Source organism: Leuresthes tenuis, unplaced genomic scaffold (genome assembly GCF_036924035.1).
Source record: "Leuresthes tenuis unplaced genomic scaffold, fLeuTen1.0.hap1 SCAF_6, whole genome shotgun sequence".
NCBI classification, from domain to species: Eukaryota; Metazoa; Chordata; class Actinopteri; order Atheriniformes; family Atherinopsidae; genus Leuresthes; species Leuresthes tenuis.
In genome coordinates, this window is record NW_027325360.1 from 24,448,244 (window position 1) to 24,469,549 (window position 21,306).

The window sequence follows — 21,306 nt, forward strand, 5'->3', positions numbered from 1 at the left end:
AAATGTTGTGATCTCCCAAATACTATCCTTCAATGTTAGGTCACTGTATTCACAGCTTGTACTTCTCCATGGGAATCAAGCAGCACAGATGGAGAGTCAGAGCTTGAGTTGACCCTGAGTTCAGATTGGAGCAGTGGTGGAGGGATGTTCTTGTATTGTGGGAGGGACAATTTCTGAGATTGAGTCTTGGAGGGTAAGTTCAGCCACCCAAGTCAAGCCAGTCAAGCTAACTTCTGGTACTTGTATTCATGGTTTTGTTACTTTTGTCATAACCCAAGGCTCATAGTAATAGGTGAGAGCTTTGCCTTATGACTTACCTCGCTCTTCGCGACCAAAATAAACTACAGCACCCTGCATCTTCATCTGGAAGCAGAGATGGGACCCCTCCATTGTCCTCATGCCAGTGTAAAGTATTATCAAACTTCTAAAAGTCGCTCTAAAGTATCTATTCATGTGTTATTGTTGCCATTTTTGGACGTATGCATACACTGGGATGAAAATAATACGCGCAGATGAATAGTTTTACATTACAGCAAACATACACACTCATATACAGAAAATTACAGAAAAAAAAACATATATTGAGATAAATATGTAGGAAACAAGTTCTTTCCCAAAATAGAAGGGACATGATAAGTGCAGAGACCAAAAAAGAGTCTAAGAACCGTTATTTTTAATAAGTTCTTCGTGTAATCCAGTGCTTTTCACAACGCATCAGTTTAACAGTGAATTTGTTGTGGGAATGGGACATGTGTAGTCCTTGAGTAAAGAGGAGGGGCGAGGGAGCGTGTGGACCTATTAAGAGTCAGAGAGGCGGTTCAGCCCCGCGATGGTCTTAGCAGCAGTGGTTTAGGGAGTAGAATCAGACCACTGTGTTGTGCAGGAACTGGCACGACACATCACTGAAAACCGCCAGCGGAACAAATGAAAACGAAAACTACGCTTTCATGTGGATTAATTCTGGGGCGAGGCATACAGTCGAAGCGAGAAGATCTTTAAGCGAAATTGGATCGACTGACGAAGACAAGGAAATTGACTGTTGTACGTTATTATCACCGAATGGTTTCTGCTGCCCCTCCGCTAAGGTTAGTTAGCTTCCATTGCTGGCTGTGCGTTGGCTTGGGGGTGGGGGTGGAGGGGGGGTCTGCTCTGTTGTTGGATGACGGGGTTCGGCTATTCTTTGGAGGAGAAACATACATAGCAGTATTGACCTTTTCGAGTATACGTTACGACATAGTCACAAGGTTCATGAAACTACATTTTAAATAAAACGCCAGTGAGATGTTCAACTAAGTGGTTGTACATCCCGCCACATTACTCGTAGTAGGCTAGCTATCCTCAGCTAGTTATTTATTTTATAAATCAGAAACACGTGCTACATGGCTAGGCTAAGCTAGCAAATAGCTAACGGGGCTAGCTAAGATAGCTGTCATAGCTAGTAGCCAACGCCTGGGACTTAATCTGACATCGGTGTTTTCCCTTTAAAACGCCAAACTCCACATAACAACACTAGTATCTACCGTCAATTGGTAATGTCAGATTTCTACTGTGGTAACTAGTCGCATTTTATTTTGTTGGCAGATTAAGTCATTTAGCTTGCTAACTTGGCTGTGCTCAGAAGGCTCCTGTTAGCGTTTGATAAGATTGACTTTACATAAAGTTTTCTTTATTGCTTGTATCACGTGTTTACGTTTTTCGGTAATGAAATAGTTTGTTATCAGTTGTTTGATAAGTTATGGTGTATGACGGCAGTAAACATAAATCAAATCACAAGGTAGAGGTAAACAGAGACGTCAGTGATTTTAGCCTTATGATTGGCTGTCTCAGGTTGGTAATGTTGAACACGTTAGAGCTAAACTGTGGCTTTAAGTCTCTGGTTATTAGTAACATTTGAACTTTATTTCTCGATAGGCTGCTTTACTACAGTATTTAACCTTTAATCTAACTCATTTATTATGTTTGTGTCATTCCATCATATCACATCTTTTCTTTTTTTATTGTTGACTAAGAAAGAGGATATCAGTTTTACCCTCAAGGCATTTCCATCTGTTCTGCCTTATTGTCGTCACATCCTTTTTATTAAGTTTCAATGAAACTCACAATTTCCATGTAAACATTGTGTGAATATTTTGTGCTTATAAAATGTGATATTTGGACAAATTAGACAATGAATTGCACATTAAACCCATATTTGCATAATATTAATTCAGACAATGTGGATGCTCACTGTTTTTAAATGTCCAAACGAAGTGTGATTATGGGAAATGTTTCCTCACAACTGGTGGGATCCTACTCTGTAGTCTGTTTTACATGGACATGTTTTGAGACGTTATAGTCTCAGAAACAACTGTTGCCTCCCGAGAACAGTGAAGGGAAAAAAGTGTAATTGTTTGTTAACAGAGCCTTTTTTCAGGTAATGCTTTCACCAAAAAAGGAAATATTTCGAAAGAACGTTCCACCATGGCACTTCCTGCTGCTGCTTCACAATTAAAACTTTTTGTGGTCAACTATAGCTCTGCTTATTGAGAAAGTGATAGTATTTGGTGTGTATCCTTCTAATTTGTTTGTTTTTATGGGGGGGGGGGTATATCTACATTATTATTATTATTATTATTATTATTATTATTGATTCCATTGAGGAATATATCCCAAACAAAAGGAGTCATCTTTGCCCTACGGATTGAATGAAGCCTTTGTTTGAGGTTGAGGCTTCTTCAGAGCATGTTTGCAAAGGGATTTAATATTTTCACCTGTGTGCATTGGCTCTGTTTCTAATAGGCAAAAACCACCTGATGCAATTGTTTTTGTTTTTCTTATCTGAGATTTTAAAATCTTTCATAACGGGGAACATGGGACCTCAAAATGAAACTATGGGCATTTCTATCATGGTGTCAGTTTCACAACCTTTTTTTTGGAGGTCACATGTTTATTTTACTTCAATTGGCAACTATTTTCAGTTGCAATGTTGGCATTTGTTCGACAAAACTGAGTCACTTTTGGGCATTTGTGCGAAGATTTTAAATATATATATATATATATATATTTAGTGAATAGGATTGTCATAATAATATTGACAGATTACTTAAAGCTCCTCAGAGTTGTTTGAAATGACTTAAAGCTGTATTAACTACAACACCTGTATAAACTGTTAACCTTTTACATGATTGAAGGAATGGAAATTAACCGCTTTCGCCTCAGTTGATCTACTCCATGACATTTACTATTTTTACACAGCTTCAAGCTATAGAATTGGGCACCAAGAAGGAGGAGGCTGCTACAAAATATTTATTTATTATTGCACGGGGCTTTAAATTAGTCTGAAGAGTCACCAGTTAAAGCGTGATGCTGTGCATGGTTATGTGTTGATTTGATTAGTGTCTCTGCATTGTGACGTGTTTGTGAGAAAGAAGTCCTGGATTGCTGTGCCACATGCAGCTCAATTTCTGCTGGGTAGCCCTTACTGCTGCAAAAGGGAAATTGTTACCAATTGGCTACAATGGCAAGTTATATTTAACAAGTGAGACTGATGGACAGTGCCTGTAGAGCAGTGTGTCGTTTCATGTTGGCAGCAGAGACAGGAAGACAGAGGAGAGTCGATATTAAACCACATAGTTTTGCATTTTTAAAATCGATGTTGTCTGCTGTAAAATTGATTTGTAGATCAGAAAAAAACAGATAATCCGTGATCGTGGGTGGCTCTGAAGCTCTACATTTCCACAAATAAAGAGATGTCCTCCTTGAATAGATTACTAAGAATCTGATTATAGAGTTCATGTCTATTTTGATTTCGTGCTGGTTGCATAACTTACACAATGAAAAGGGTTTACTTGATGCTTATATAAACTGCTGAGGTATAACAAGCTGTTATGGGTTCTGAGAGCAGTTTTTGTTCGTTGTTAATAGTCTGGGGAGCACAAAGTCTGATAATAAACACTGACATTACTGACTTGGGTCCACAGAGCGTACTCAAGCGTAGTAAAGTGTCATTTTAGCAATATGGATTATAAAGAGATAAATGTGAGTGAGGAGATATCCCAGCCTTATCTAAGAGGGTAATGGGGGCAGAGATAATCTGTGCTCTTCATGGCTCCTTGGGGAGACCGTTTCACTGCTCTTTCAGTTTTTCCTCCTTTTAGAGGAGGAAAAGAATAAAAAAGACATATATGAAACTGGAATGGAGAAAGCTTTTGTTCATTTTATTGTCTTTTAAAGGGGAATTGATTTGCTACACCAGTCCATTTAATAATTTGTAGTTGTTTCTGATAGTTTTTTAAAAAAAAAATTATTTTTTTAGTTTTTTAACATTTGTTTTTCCCATCTCACACCCGGTGGGACAGGCTGGCGTTTTCTCCGTATTTGTTGTTATTATTCAGTTTATTTAAATGTCGCCGAAGCACAACAAATGTCATCTCAAGGCACTTCAGTGCAGCCCTATTCAAGCCAAGTCCATTTCATTGTAATCATAATCAAATCCAGTTTATTTAAATTAAAAGAAAATAAGCCCAATTCTTACAAACAAAGCTGCATAAAACAGCAATTTCCTAGCTAAGGAAACCAACAGATTGCACCGAACTGGCTGCCACTCGACTTCCTGTGTCCAGTGATGGTAAATAAAGTGTTACTTTTAGGTTTCCTGTGAAAGAGAGACTCATCATAAGAAGCTGTGATACACATAGATGTAAAAGTCAAATAATTGTTAGAATCAAGCATTTCTGTCTCGGTACACTTTCTATTAATCATCTCGATCAAGCCTGCCGTTTGGCATCCACGGAAAAAGGAGATGGTGAGAATGTATGATGAGCTTATCGTCATGTGATTAGTCATTAACTTGTTAACTGCAACAACTGTGCACTGAATCACGCAAACGGGAGGAATGTTGCCCAGCGCCATGTTGCGTCGTGTCCGTAATTAAACGCAGGTTTCTACCCCAGACTTTTGGTTTATCGGACCAACTGTTCAGTCATTTTGTTGCATTATAACCATAAGAAGAGAAATGTCTGCAGAGATGTAGCACTGGTAAAACACACATGCGGCTATGCTAATTAGCCACATGCTTGGTTTTGCTTACAAAAGTCAGCCACGTAGGGGTTGAAGTCCTCTATGACTGGCTGCAAAGCACGCTAGTCTGGGGCTGTCGGGTTTTATCATCAAACTTGGGGAAAAAATACTTCCCGTGTGAGGAAGTTTATGAAAAATTGTAAAGCGTGTCCTTGTGTGACTGGAGATGATGCTAAGACTGCACAGATTTGTAAAATGGACTGGTTTTGATGATTATCGACCAAAGTGATCAGTCGCTCAACTTTTAGTTCCTACGAAGAAATTTTTTTTAAAATCTAAGTAGCAGACGTCGACTAAGAGTCCGTAATTTAACATGAAGGAACCTTTGAGGGAAATTTGAGGCAGGCGCGGTGAAACTGCCTCCTCGGTGTGCTCCCTCCTCCCGCTCAGTTTCCCTCTCACTGAATGAGTAACAGCAGCTGTCCTGCATTTCTCGCTCACTGTTGGACTGCACCTGGTAGTTTTTGTTTATGGGGAATGTTATGTGTGACTCAGTGTGGCAGAATATTCTGATCAAACGCTGCTGGTCTGTTGCTCCACCTCAGAGTTTTCACAGTCTCTGTCCGTTGAACTGCCTCCTCTGACCTGGTTGTTAGAAGGGTGCTGTGACATTAACTCATCCAGACCCTGCATGTATCCTACAGGCTAAGGATTTGACCATCTACTTAAACATCCTCCTGTTTTTAGAGTTGGTGATGCAGTCATCAAAGGGAGGGGGTTGGGTATATTGGGCCTGCTGGCCAAAGGGTTAATGGGGTCTGAAGGTCAGACGGATTCTACATCTGTCACAGTGTAGCTCTAAAAAGGAGCGCCGGATTTATCGTTCCCTTCAGGAATCTGAACTCGCATATTTGCAAGACCCCATAGATTTGTCATTCTTGGCTTTCAAAGAACTTTTATTTTTATTGTTTTTGGTAGGCTAATCAGTCACTCATTTGTTCTTCTTATATTTGACCAAACTATTGAAAAACAGAGTTTGTCACGATGCGGTTCCATCTTTGAAGATGAAATTGACAATTATCATGTTTACTTTGTTCTTTATATCCAGATTAAATTGGAAGGCTACATTATTATTCAAATCAAAATTCAAAGATTGTGGGCAGCATAGTTTTCGATCCTTCCCGTGTTCCATAAAACCTCATACTCCTTCATTTGCGTGTGGTGTTAGTAGTATTTGATTGAAGCTGGTAATTTATTAATATGGCTTTTGTCCCCCCTCCATTTCACTATCTATGAGGTGGAGTTGCTGTTAAAACCACTCACCCATATTTAAATCAAATAAAGGAGAGCCATCCAGCGGCTTAACAGAGATTAAAAATGTCTGTGGTAAGTGATTCACTCGGCTCTGTTACGTAACGCAGATGACGTGTTATAGGACATTACTCTTGTTTGTGTGCAGGCTACAGCTGTGGGTGGCATTTATCTCTCTGATTAGCCTAACTTTTTTACTCATAATGCATGTTTATAGCACAGTTTTGTTTTTTTACCCCCCCCCCCCCCCCCCCCCCCAATATTAGGGCATGCAAGCAATAACAGCCAACAGTATACACCTCAGTGTAGTTGATGGAGAGAAAAAATGGCTGACAGTGAAAGGTATGACGGTTTAATTACAGGCTGTGTTGGAGGATCAAACGCCTGTCTTGACATGTACAGAGGATCCGTGACAGTTCAGTTTAGCCCTCTGAATGAATCAGAACATCAGGCTGTCTGAACATCAAGCTCTTGGCATTGCGATGGGTGTTTTCTCTCTACTTATTCCTTTGTAAAATCTTTTTCTGTCTGTTGTTCAGACAGAATTCATCGCATCAAATTTAATTCTGTGAGCTAACATTGGCATCTATGGGCATTGTTTGGCAGAGCTCACGTGCACGCTGTCAGTTTACACGTACTGTGGCATCCTTTCATGCATAAATGGAAAATCTTTGAGGCTGCTATCATGAGCAGCAAACTGAGGCACTCGGGTTGCATGCTGCCATACAGAAGAACATTTCAAAGCACTTGAATAATTAAGTAGCAGTGTGGCGGAAGTAGGTCACTCCTCCACACAAGTGCACTCCTCAGTTAAATTTTGTGCAGTTCAGAGTGGAGGGCTGAATGTCAGGTAGGCTTTACTAACGGAGGCAACGGATCAAAAGATGAATTGGTTGTGACCTCATACAGTTAATTCTAGTATTATTTGAACTGCTGTGATGCATTATTAATCATTTTGCCACAGTTTGCCACCACAGCAGATTTGAAACCAGGTAATTTAGCATTTCATGTGCTTAAACAAAGATGTTTGATGTTATGCACATTAGTGAAAACACTCGCAGCACTCGTGTCGATGTGTCACTATGGGATATGACCCTCCCGTGTATTCCTCCACCTTTTAAGTAGCACGTGCAATGCAGCAGCATCATTCAGACACCTATTCTTGCTTTAGAGCATATCTCAGTTCATTCTATAGCTAGCTTAACAGCCCATAGACTGGATATTCCCAAGCTAACATTCTGTCGCTGGACGCTAGCTACCTCTGCTCCTGGTCTGCTGTGTTACCCGTGTTTAACAATCCAGCTAGCAAAGAAAAATTGACACCATCCTCTCTCACGCCAGTGGAGAGGAGATGGAGTTTCATGGAAGGACCATCCCTTCAGTTATTCATACTGGGGACTTCCTCCCTGGACTTGGACAACATGGAGAAACTTTGCAACTTCTGCATGCCCCATTGAAGCCCACATGTACCCACGCTTGTCAGCAGCGGCTTCCAGGAGCCCCGCACTGCCATCAGAAACTGACTGCTTCCAGTCTGCTGTAACTGAAAGACCTTAGAAAAGCCGAAGCTTTGACTGTCACCTCCATGCTCTTGGCGTACCAAGCGGAGTTGTGCGAGGACATGACGACTAAACCTGAACACCTGTGGGTTAAGAGATTACTGTGATCATGGACGTTTGCCTCTGCGTGCAGCGCTGTGCGTTCCAGGCCACAGGTAAATCTGTGGATGATGGTGTTGCAGGAAACGGCCAGATAGCTTAACCTGAACAGCCTGTGTGTTTGGCACCATGTTGTTCTCAGAAAAGACTTTGCTGCTAGGACAGCTCTGTCCCGCATAGGCGCACACGGGTGTGTTTTTAAAAAAAGCACGTTTCACTGACTCACCCAGAACTAGGGGCAACAATGAACAAGAAATTAGTGAATGGAATGCTGGCATCATAGCCCCAGGAGCAGGAGGTCACAGTTCCTTGCGGGTTGTGAAATGCTGTCTAATCTGCCATGGCGCAAACACTAGCTGTTTGCGCAGTTTCAATAAAGCGCCACGACCTTGCTATGCCACTAGATGGAGCCCCAACAGACGTATTAAGGCCTTAAGAGCACAAAATCGAGGCCGTCGGCTCGCTGTCTCTAAGGAAAGTGGGCTGCCCTGCGCTCACAACTTCAGCCTGAGGGCACGGGCTCCAGTTTTCAGTAAAGCCATTCTCTGGAATGAGTTATTCTCATAATTCATTCACTCAAGGAGAATGTGATCGTGTTTTGCTAGAGAATATCATCGTTGCTACACAAGAGCCATACGCGTCATGCCTCCCAGTGAGACCCAGCCAATTATGATTGGTGTAATGAGTTAAATGCTTTTAAGATGGGAAAAAGATATGAAAGTGTTTTTGTACCACATTTTGTGCTTGGGCTTAAGTTTCTAACCAATAGAACACTGCTATGGGGATGTAAGTAAAACGTTAGTCTAAGACCCTGATGCATTGGCAGAATATGCAAAAGTACAGCCCAAAAATGAAACATTTCACAAAGAAATCTGTAAGTGTTGCTACACTTAAAATTTTTCACCACTGTATTTACTGTCAGCTTTTTTTTAAATAAGCATGGTATGCAGCCACTCTCACAGCCACCAGACTTCATTCAGGCTGAGCCAAAATATTCTGCTATTTATATATTTGCTTGTGGGGTAGAAATGTGGTTTTCAGTTTTGGAAACAGTTTACGTTTTTCCTGTCTAAGTGTGAATGTGTTCCGACTAAAGCTCCCCAGTTTGAGTCTTTGAACTCTTGCGATTAGCCTCAGACTGAAACTGAGCTGCTTTACCATTATCCATTTCTTGTGGTAATCTAAATATGGTATGTTCAATGATGAGTTTTCTTGGTTAGGTAGAGCGTAACTTTATCTCCACCATGTTTAATAATGCTCTCTCTTTATTACATCCCAAACTGTAGAAACGGTTACATAACAGATTCCCTTCATATTGGCTTCTTTAGCTTTGAGCTTCAAAAATGTTTCGAACATCCCATGACTACTAATGGTGGGAAATGATTTTGAGTATTTAAGCTTTGAAATCGGCATTACCTGGCACTTCTTGATGAATGTGTACAAGCTATAGTCCTAATGAGCACAGCAGGAGCTGAGATGCTAGTTAAGGTTTGGAAAGCTCTTATCTGATGGGCTGCGTGGGGCTTTTTTATTTTTTTATTTACTCTGATATAGTATGAAACAAACCAATACACTAATCTGTCTTAAAATGCTGAAAAAGGGGGTCTCTTCTGTGATTGTATGTGTTGCATATACATCTCGTGTTTTCTTTACCTGTAATTATTTGAAACGGGAGAGTCTGATAGGTGAACACATTCACTTGTTTATTTCAGTTGGAACTTGGTCTGCATTATAAATGGGATTCTTATTGAGGATATGGAGTGTAATTGTTTTTTGGGAACTTATTGGCCACACTTCCAGACTTGGCAGATTGGCAGACTCTGTGTAAGTGGTGAATATGTTTTGAGTGAGTGTGTGGCAGTCATAATGGTGACTCCAGCTTGTGTGCAGTTTATCTTGGATAATCCTGAGGTTTCATTGCAAGAGATTTAAAACCAAAAATCAAACTCACTGGTGTATATGGAGTTATAGAACAAAAAAAAAAGACGTCAACAGCTATTATTAGACTTTTCAAAAGTATTGTTGTGGTGATACAAATACAATAGTTATATTTTTGTTGTGACTTTGGCCAAAACATTGCAGCCTGGTCCAGTCACTGAGGGAGATGGCCGTTACTATGTTTTGACGGTTGTCTGTTGTGATGCAGGTCAGTTTGTCCTCTGTCAGACTCCCAGATGAGAGGGCATCCTTTAATCCCTGTGCTAGGTTCTCTCCTGTATGGTCTTCAAGGGAAAAAAGCCATGTGTAAGCACTAGCATTTGATCGTGAAATCAGGCGCTATAGAATGAACCGTCATGCTCAAATATGGCTCCATGGTGCGACTGGAACACAAATCAGACGTAGCGGAAAAATGTTTGATTTGGTGCAATTCTGCCTCGACCCCCCTCCCCTGCTTATTGTGCATGTCGGGGAGCAACGTTTGAAAAGTAGTCGTTGCAGGGCATCGAGAGTGTTTATCATCTGAATTCCCTCCTGTTGTGCAGTGTTCACTGGGGCCATATCTTTGGCCAGGTGATGTGTGACAGCTGCTGTGATCTCCTTGTGTCTCCTGGAGTTTGGTGGGTAAGACGTTGCATTGTACAAGGTTCCGGTTATTGACGTCTGTCTTTGTTTCTTGCTTTGTATGGTTTCATCGTGCTGTACTTTGTGCTGACGTTTAAGGTGATTGAAGGGATTTGTGGTGTTTCAACCAAGGAAAAACCCACTTTACAATGTACCTCACACTGTTTGTTATCCTCCGGCTTAATTTCAAAATACTTCCACACCGCCGAATGCGAACCTCTTTTGGGCACGAGTGCAGTTCGCTTGGGTGGGTGACTCTCGCCACTACCACTTGGGTTTTCGTTGCCATCCATTTAACCCTCCTCACCGCAGACTTTTCTCTGCTCTAACCTGTAAAGACGCTTTACCATAGGCTGAGGGAGGAGGCAGTGCTGTGTTTGGGGACGCTTGAAAAAATCCGGGAGGAAAATAGGGGCATTTGTTTGTGATGCAGCTCGTGATATAACATGCTTCAGAATCGCTGTGTGTAGAAATGAGATCATGTGTATGTGTGATTTGAGATTGCGATCTTATAACGATTAATTGTGCAGCCCTAGTTGTGTTTTTGTATGTATGAGAGGCTCACTCAGAGGAAGTTGGAAGCAACAGAATGATCTTTATCTCCCACATTTACATCTGTTACAGTTAACGTACTTGCTGTCACTCATGGAACAGACTGTGGTTAAGTCCCCCACTGCATCTGTGATCACCCCTGCATTAGAAATGTGCACTTCCTGTAAACCTATGCATGGGGAAAAAACATCATTCTTCTCTATTCCTGCAGTGGGGAAGAAAGCTGCCAGAGGCTGTTGTCCACAGAAATTTGCCTAGATTTGGTCCATATAGTAGTTAGATTTGTCTCTGGGGGTTATTGTAGGATGGAAGTAGCTAAAACAAGCGGCAAAGTCACCAACTTGGCAACAGTGTCTCCGAAGGGGAAAGCCAACAACAATCCTCCAGCAATTAACTGTTAATTGTTACAATGTGTGCACAGCGAGAAGAGAAACCTAAGTGCATCTGCTGTCAGTGTGTTAGTCAGAGATTGAGGAAAAGAGGGGCAAAAATCTGAATCCAAGTGCAGCAAAACCTCCAATACAAATCCAGGAAAACTGCACTGTGTAAACGATGCAAACTTCTTACCGTTCAGCTGCCTCCTTTTGGTTTGATGCATTTTCTATGTGGGTGTACATGTCAGAAAACTCATTCATTGGTCACAAATGATCACATATCAATTATCATAGGGGTGCAACGGTACTCGCTAAAATATTGAACCATTCGGTCCCCCCTGCGCAGAACAATACATCCTTATGGACCGCGGGTTTTCGGAGTTGCAATTAATTTTGTGCTGATGCTTTTCAGGCCTGTCCAGGCAGGTGAAAAGCCCTCCATGCTAGACGCGAGTTAATGTCCAATCACTGTTGTGCCTCCACCCACGCACCCCCTGTCAGTCACACTGTTGTAACTGGAGGCGGGTTCAAAGTGTAGCTTGCACACAGAAGTGGAAAAAGAAAACAAAGGGGCATTGCCAGCACTAGCAGAGGAGTTGAGAGCAGTGGTGGACTAGCCATCGGGAGCACCAGGACATTTCCCGGTGGCCTGGCCGGTGAACTGGCCCGCTCTGCGATTGCAAAAGGTCGGTGGGCCGCCTAGTTGGGGGCTGGGCTAACAGAGTGTTAGCATTGTCGGATTTCTGAGCTCCGAGTCAGAATCTTAATTTTACCATTTGAAAGTTGTGTTTAGTAACTGTTAGCTTGAAAGAAAAGTGTTTTATTATTCAGTACACCAATGATACTGGAATTTGTTTACAGTTTTTTGCTGACAAGCAAAATAAACGGATCATTTTGGGAGAAAAAAAGTTGTTCTCTTTTTGCACAAAACACGTACTGAAACTGTGGCCCAAACACCGAGGTAGGGACGGTACCATGGGTTACCTGTACCGTTGCACCCCTAGTCTGCAACAAGTGTGATTATTGAGTTATTTGTTACAGAAAATTGATCGTAGTAATGATGTAAAACGCGTTTCACTGCTCTCAGTGTGCGTCTGTGAACAGAGGGAGTAGCTTACAGGTCCTCTGGCGGGTTCTGGTACAGTGCCTTTGCCTCCATGGTAACGGAGAGGCTTAGTTGGCTGACTGTTGTTGAAGGCCTCACTTCTACACCGGCCAGCAGGGAGGGGGAGGGGCGTGCTTTATGCTTTATGTGATTTCACACAGTGTCATTTAGGCCGGCTGCAACGGAGGAGCAAGCAGGAAATCCAGTCGGGGCTCTGCTGTAACCCTAAGCCTCTTTGCCATATGCATTTTCAAGCCCGCACTGATGCGCCACCATTGCACATCATGTCATGTGTGAAAGCAGATGCGAAGCGGGTTACAATTGATCCGCCACTGATACACCTCTGATCTGGTAAAGGAGGCAAACTCCTGCAGTGCAGACCTCATTTGTGCAGGGACACAATGGTGCAGAGCTTATCCGCCCCTGTTATATGAATTAGAGTTACTTTTTATCCACAGATATGTGAAATGGGCTTTAGATACAGCTTGGACAGCATCTGTAGGCCTGGTACATCTAGATGGTGTCCTGGTCAGCTCTCCCCTATCTCATGTTTTTGCTATCAAGTGTACCTTTGCTGTCTGTTTTGGATAGAAAAATGTCATACTTTTAAAAAAAATAATTTCATTAACCTTCCCACCATTTATTTTTTTTTTTTATATGCGATCATTTGGTGGAGTGTATGTGTGGTTATAAATGGATTCACCTTGAAAATTCTCCAGTTGTCGCTTGGTTCATACTGTATTTGTTACATAAAAAAAAGTCACAGAAGCATTTTTCCACTTTTTACTGCTGATGTTTTTACCATCCTCAAAGAAATGGTCAAAGCCCCAGGTCACTTGCTCACAGTTCACTGCAAAGCTGCTGGCGTGTGCTAAATTCCTGTTCTAGCTTACATGCGTAGCCTCAGGTAAAGTCTATCACACACGCTTAATGCCTTTGTTCATTACCTGTGCCACAGTACCATATATCTAAAGAAATTTAGTCTGACTTTTGACTGCAAACTTGATGTTTGTCAGCCAGCACCAACGTTTAAAAAGTGTTTTATCCCCCCCCCCCCCTTTTTAAAAAAAAAAAATAATAATAATAATAAAAAATTGAAAAAAATGTGCCTGTTTCAACAAATCGGTTTATATCCACAATGTTACTTATGTGGTGTTTTACCTGAGCTGTATACCCTTTGAAACACGATCCGTCATCAGAAGTCTTCAGCTTACTTTTGGTAACTAGGTACCGATACTGTTCTATTCACACAGCGTTACAATGGAGACCTTGAATGTCAGGCACTGCACACACAAACACAGGTATTTTGACAACAAAGTATGACAGCGAGCTGCCGTGGCCTGTAGCTTTTTAGGCTTTAACCCGGTCCAGCACAGCAGGTCTTTACCATCCTCTGGTGGAAGCTTTGAGGTTGGGGGTCAGAGGCGCTCGTCTGTTTCAGGTTTATTATTTTTCTTATAAGATATTAGTGAGACAAACTTATGGACTTTTTCAAGCTGTCTGCCATGATGTTCTACAACAGGGAAAAAAACTGTTTTTCTTTAAAACAATCATGCTAAACTCCATGTTTAAATGATTTGAGTCGTTGCTCAAGCCCTACTTTCAATGCTAGTTATTGCAACAAACGGGGTAACCTACTTTCACTCATGTACGTGAAACTTATTTAGTGCAATGGAAATCATGTGATTGATATTGGCAGCTAACATAACTGTTAACCACATCGCGTTTTGACTTGGCCCCATTTTGTTCCCCTCGTTAAACTTTGGTAAGATGGAACAGAGATTTATTTAGCTTTTCCAAACAATTATTTTTTTCCCTTTTCGAGTTTTGCTACCAGTTTCGCAATAGTTTTTGTCCGCCTAACTGCAGGTGTTTCTTCAGTGCCAGTCATGTTGTTTGTGTACTGGAAAGCAGTATTTGGTTTGATTCAAAACCAGAGACGGGCCAGGTTGTGGTCAAGGGGGGTGATTGCATCGTTTCCCTCAAAACAAATTCTGGTCAAAGTTTACGTTGATGTTTCCACTTTACCCTTTGCATAGTTTCTTAAGATGCAGACGTTGTGTTGTGACCTCAGATTTCCTTTGTGAAAGTTTACCAGGGGTAAACCAAGCGTGTGGTGTGGAGATATTTGGTAAGAATAGCAATGCACTCTCCAGCTTGTGCTTGCAGCTACAAATCAAGCTGAGACAGGCAATAATTCTGTCGTCTGGCAGGCTTGAACACATTTACCTTTACTCCATTGGTTGTGAGCTTCTGTTGTTTTGAATTGAATGACCACTGACATTCTTCTGATTTTGTTTTCAATAAAAAAACAACTAAATGAGATGAGACTCCTCCCGTTGTCGGCTGTTTTTCTGTGTCTTGTTTGGCTTTAAGCATGTACCCACTTCACGATATCTTTCATTGCGGCTTCTGCGCAACTGAGCTGTTTATTAAAAAAGTAAATAAATAAAAAAGCCAAAGAAACATCATGGTTGCCATTAAGTCTTAGAAATCACAACATATCGGTGGAAATGGCCCCTCGCTGGGGTTGGGTGGATGTGCGACAGTCATACGTGGTTCTTGTACTGCTGCTGATTTAAAGCTGTCAACTTCCCCTTTTTACTTGCTGTCGTGCTCTGACAACCTTCTTTCCTCCTCCGAGTGATTTAGCTGTTACCGTGCTGCTTTCAACAGCTAGGCTTGTACTAATGGATTGTTTAGTCAGTATAAAGCAGTAATAAATGCTCTGAGTTAGTCCCGTCATCCATCCAGCCAAACACCAATGATTAAAACAATCGTTGTCTCGGAGTTAGTGTCAGCATGAGTATAAAGTTCTTTTTTTCTTTTTCTTTACCCTTTACAGAAATAGTTACACAAATGTTTGTCAGTCATAATATGAAAAATAGATTTAGAATAAATGAAAGTCAACAAAAAAATGACTGATTATAAGGCCTAAATGGCTTCCAATGTGACAGCGACGCTTAGAATAATTGCAGGAGCATTTCTTTTTTCATGCTGCGTGAACATTAGTGGGAAACGACTACGAGCACAAGCTTTAAAATATGAAACGAATATATGATCACGATAAGATCACTGGAGTCCTGCAGTTCACTGCTAACTTTTTCAGTGCGTTTTAAAACGTGCTCGTAAGTAAAGATTCTGTCAGTAAAGAGATGAAAGCAGTTTGGTCAACGGGTGTTTTTCAACCGCTCACTATTGAGCTTCATGGTGGGTAGAGAAAAGGGGTAAGCAAGCACAAGCCTCCTTTTCCAGGGCCTTTCTGTAATGAGGCTCCATGGAGATGAATCCTTATGAGACCTGACAGGGTGCCACATTCCTCGTGGCCCCCTCCCTCACATGAGCTCTGCTCTCCAGGGCACTGCTTTATAAACTTGTGCTGTTGTTCCCAGACTTTATTGCCCGTTACAGTTCATTCTTAAACGGTTCCCCCCTCTCAGTGGAACCATTGTCTCTTTGAGCTATTGTGATGACACAAGTCATAGATGAAACTCGAGTAAAATTACAAGCAAATTAAGATTTTGAGACTGGTGAAATATCCACATAGCTGTTTAACTGAGCTGTAACTTAAAATAACTTCCCTCAGTTTCTACATGGAGGATTTGCATGATAATATTAGTCTTAGCTGATAAATTGTTAAACTAGTCCTGTGTCCTTCTGTGCTTCCTACACGATTTAAATTTTATGAACTTGCTGCTGAATTCTCTTTCAAAGAAAAATCCTGAAAATATCTTTCAGTTTAGCTCCTTTCAGCCATGCATTGGTTTGTATTTATTGGACAGCAGCTGAATGTGTTGAGTCGTGCGAATAACTCCGCCCCCACCCTTGTGCTTTTTAGGAATATTTTTAGTCCACGATCCGACTCGACCGGACATGGCAACACAAACGTGCCGCTTTCAGCATGCTGAATGTCTAAACTGCTGTCGTCATATTAACGGAATGACATGCAAAGCAACAGTGGGTTCATTTGGCTTCTGATCCACAGATGAAATAAAACTTTTCTCCTCCATGGTTTAACCTCTGATAATCAGCCTTTGAGCTTAAACTTCTGCTCATGTTTAAACACACGATGTGTGTGTGATTTCTTAATATACATTTTTATGGCACAGCGTTTTATGACATAACTGTAACTCTCGAGGGTTGTGTGTTATGTTACGCCTCGTTTGACGAACAGCAAGAAAAAAATCCCACTTATCGCTGCTTAACGGCTCAGGAATGTAACCGAATAGTGTTCGGTTTGATAAGGATTTCCATCACTTTTTTAGAATACGTATGAATGAGGAACGGCAACACAAACGTGACCAGTGTCTGGATGGATGAGGCCATCGCTTTAATGTATCGATGAATCCATCAGTGTTATCTAACTCCTTTTTGAAAGGCGTCTTTATAGTTTAGAATTGGAAAATTGTATTTCCTGGGTCACACTTCGGCTGCTTAAGATGATTTGAGAATCGTAAGGGTGGCGATGTTGAACATTTGGGCTCATAAATGCCTCACTATGCATAAAATGATTTGTAGTCTAATAGTCTAAAGCTGAGCTCTGCTTCAACCATTGTCCTTTGGGACAATTTTGGCATTTTTAGTTGGTAATTTGTTCTGTGCATCAGTGCCTGTGAGGAACAAGAGTCAACCTGCGATGCTGTCATATAGTTGACTGTCAAATGCATCACCGAAATGTGACGCCAACAAAACTTCCAGTGCGTGATTAAGTGGATGTTATAGTGGAGCAGAAGAGGCCTGAGCACTGCTCTTTGGGTAACATCGTGACGAGAAAACACCAAAACAATGGTTTAAAAGAAAACCTTTCCTTAAAAAGTGAAGGTTTGGTTTCATGGCTGTAATTGTTTGTTTGTGAGGTGACTTCATTGGAGAGGAGTGTCAGAATAACTGTTTTTAGTTCCTGTTGTTGGATGAAGGGAGCCGGTGTTGTCATGGATATGGACAGATCTCATACCTGATGCGAAGGAGTGTTCACTTGTTCTTAATTTGGTCAGTGAATAGTTAGGCTGAGATGTAGAATCTATTCTACTTTTTAGAGTGTGACTGTGAAGCTACTAGCTCGTGCTAGACGGAGATTTGATCTACGGTTCATGTCGTTTGAATTAAACTGTTGTTTGAAGTCTTCCTTCTGCTCTCCTTGGCCAGCTGGAAGCTGTCTGTTTGCTCTGTGCTAGTATTTCCAAGATCATTCCTAAAATGGAGAGGGAGGGTGGGGGGTAAGAGGATGAAATATTGGCTTGCGCCGCTGAGGGCTGAGGCCCTCTACTCTGGAAAAGACGAGAGCAAAAGGGAGTAGAGGAGAGCACAGCAGAGCAGGGGAGTGAGGTGATTGAGTTCATTTGCAGTGTTGGCAGCGGGCCATCGACTTGCCTGTGGGTGTCTATAGCAGTGCCATTGCATGTGTTTAGCCTCTCGTCTGGAAGGTCCCATTTGCCTCAGAGTTGATGTCAAAGCTCTCTCATTGTGTTGCGCCTCTCATCTTGATTCAGTTTTTTCCTTTTTTCCCTTCAGTCCTCTGTGGATCTTGTGACTGTGGTTGGACTTGTGTTTCCCCTTCTTAAGGGAATCGCTCTAGACTGGACAGTCATCAAAGAGCGGCTTCCGAGAAGGATGGATTATTTCACCCCTGCTTACTTTAGTAGCTTTGTGCCCTTTGTTGACAACTCTCAGATGAATTCACATCTATATAGGGAGTTTTTCTATAAAGAATCTCATCAGCAGTGAGCTCAGTTTGATCCTCAGGTGTGTGTGACTTGAAATGAGCGTGCACTCGTTTCAGGGAATTATTTAAAGCCATGGTTTAGACTTTGAGACACAAAGACTGAGTCTCTTGGTAGTGAAAGACTTTGAGCAGTGGCCAGTGTTTACACAGCTCTTCTGTCTCTTAAAGCCATAGCCATGTTCACCCTTTCGTAATAGAGCCCTTTGCGTAACTGCAGTCAAGTGACACTATGTTGTTTGTGACAGTCGAGCAGGAAGGAAGGGTAGATAGCACCCTTCTTTGTTTCAAATAAGGGTCAAAAGTAGAGTCAGACATTGAAGACTGCCACTTTACCTTTAGAGGTTATTACTCAACCTGTCCCAGTTTGAAGGAGTCGTGGTGGAAACCATGATCACCAACAGCAGTACCTGATATTAGTTCCAAATATCTTTAGATCAGACCGTTTATAGATCAACACAGGCTACAGTATTGATGTGCTATGTTTTGGTGTAGCTACTGTGACTTTTTACAGTTTTTGTGTTTACAGCTTTTCATGTGCTGTTGAATAAACCTTTTTCTATGCATCCACTGACGATGGTTTTTCAAGTATTTTTCAATGTTGACAATGTGTCTACACTCTCTTGACTGTGATTATATTGGATAACATCATTTTACGACGAGGTTTAAGTATTATGGGGCTAAAATGAAGCCCAGCAACAGTTACTTGCTGTTGTTGAAGAGCTGGTAAGCTCTAACAAAGGTCTGCGGATGTCGAGAGGTTGCCTTTTTTTTTTTTTTTTTTTACACGCATCGAGAAGTCTTTTATTTTTTTTATTTATTTATTTTTTAATCTTTGCTGGATAGTTACTGGATGGTAGGATGAAATTGGAGGTGAGCACGGGTCAGATTTGAACCCGGGCCACTGTGATTAGGCATTCACATTTGTCCAGTGGTTCATAACTGGTCGTGTTTTATCATTTCAGTGGTGAAAAAACATTAGTTGTCATCAACATTAAAGTGAAGGTTGTGAAGGTGGTTCTCCCATTCAGTTGACAAAATTGTCTTGCTCCTACAGCACTTTGCTGTCTTGTCAACATTTCAGCAATGACACTTTGAGTCCATATTTCTGCCACCAAGCCTCTTGTGTGCCGCACACAGCGCTGAAACTTGAGCGCTGACAGAGAGGCATCATTACTCGGAGGCCCAAAGATATGGCAGGAGTCCTAATTTCTCTCTTGGCTAGAGTCGCAGGGACACATGTCACGAGTACTGGTCCGCCTACTACTACTATCACAAGCTCGTAAGCGTGCCTGAGAGTGGCACAGTAAACAGGCTGGACACAGATGGACATTGTGAAGTCAAAATTCAATAAATCTATCCAGTGGAAACTTAGTTTTACATGTTCATCCGGGCTGAAGTCATATACAGCAAAGTGTGAAAATCAAATGGTTTAGTGTGAATGTTTGATCAGCGATGATACTGAGGGGAAAAATGTAAACAGATGGAGAATCTCACCTGCGTGCGAGTTTATCCACTTTCTTCTCCGACTACCTGTGAAACTCACTTCCTGAAAATGAGTTTAAAGTTTCAGTTTGAGGGTCATTATATCTGATTCTAATGGTATGATACTATATACAGTAAAATCTTATAGCACTGCATCCCAAATCTCCATCATAATCCTCCTCATTACTTTGACTCTGCGGGCTGCAGTCATATGCATGGTTGCTTTAAAAGGATCATGGCTACCTTTGTTTGCCTCTTGTTAAAGACGAGAGACCGTGAGAGCTGTTCAATATATGGAACACTGCTAGTAGAGTAGGACGGTCTAGTTTAGGTAATACAGCCTGAAGTAAAAAAAATCCAGTGGCCTGTCTCTTCAGGCTGCACCCTTATCGGGCGACGAGTCGTTCATGTTACCTTTAAAACCTTAGTTAACTGAATATTTTTACCGGGTAACTGCCTGACTTGGCTGGTCTGTCTTAGAGTCCTCAGTGTGAGGACAGAGGGCCATTCAGTAAGCAGCAAAGGAGGGGTTGAGTCTAGCAGGTGCAGGGACTCTCACTCCTATACTAGGAGCAATAGAGGGGGGAGCAGCCTTGGTACGGAGGTGATGATATTCTGCTAAGCGGAGGAGACAGACACACATACTCGAACCTTTCAGAGGTCCTTGGCTAAATATTTTTATTTTATTTGCCAGCTTCGGAGCACTTTTGCATTGTCAGGTTTTATGCAGTAAGTATCAAAGTATCGTGCCTAATTTTGTCTTTCCTTCTTCTCTTTCCCACCTGCAGGTTGCAGGCTAAAAGAAACTGCCGATAATGCGCGGCGTCTTCCTTACAGCCACACCCTCTTACTGCCTGTAGAGGAAGCGGCTGTGCCAGCATGTCCTCTCATCCCCAGCCTTTGCCGCCGGGCCGGAGAACTGTGGACACACGGCACCTGCCAAACCCTGCCACTCTACCCCTGCAGCTGCAGCGGGCACACCCGGTAAGGGGCTTTGTACGCCGTGCATTTAGAGGCATCGCCTGTAGTGTCGCAATGTTCGTTGGCGAAGCCACTGGAGAGATTTTGCTGTAACTGTTTCTCAGCCTGGAGAGGCCTCCCGTCACTGGTGTTTATCCAACAGAAACATTCCCAGGTTACAATGTGGTGCCCCAAAAATCGTTGCCTCATTAGACATTTGAGTTGAAAGTTCATGTTGTTGTTATGGAGTCATTAAAGCCTTCCTCGTTATTTCCACCAACATCTCCTAATTATCAAGATTACGTTGTTTTACACAACAAGAACAAAGCTCTTTGTGCCCCAAAGAGTAGGCCTCTAAAAGTTCATTCAGTGACCTCCAGTTTTTGTAAGACTTACTTTGTTATTGGATGATGGGAGAATTCAAGGCTTAGCCCCCCAGGATGCACACAGCTGCACCTGTTGTTAATCCCACCACTCCCACTTGTCATCACATTAAGGAGAAGATCAGGGGTGATGGGCTGTGTCCTGAAGTTCCTGATTGTCAGAGGTGCAGATTTACAGTAGTTGCATGTAGCTTACCCC

General features: G+C 41.9%; 1 protein-coding gene across 5 annotated transcripts in view; it reads left to right on the forward strand.

Annotated features, from left to right (window-relative positions):
• Nucleotides 1–838: 838 nt before the first annotated feature.
• Nucleotides 839–21,306, forward strand: part of ncor2 (nuclear receptor corepressor 2) — an 83,188-nt gene continuing 62,720 nt past the window's right edge. For 4 of the 5 annotated variants that reach the window (XM_072388375.1, XM_072388380.1, XM_072388376.1 and 1 more), the window contains exons 1-2: nucleotides 840–1,085; nucleotides 20,553–20,748. In XM_072388375.1, the coding sequence (XP_072244476.1) occupies nucleotides 20,644–20,748 (105 nt within the window). In that variant the 5' untranslated portion in view covers nucleotides 840–1,085; nucleotides 20,553–20,643. Of the gene's footprint in view, nucleotides 1,086–20,552; nucleotides 20,749–21,306 lie in introns of all 5 variants that reach the window. The other variant, XM_072388378.1, reaches the window with a different exon arrangement.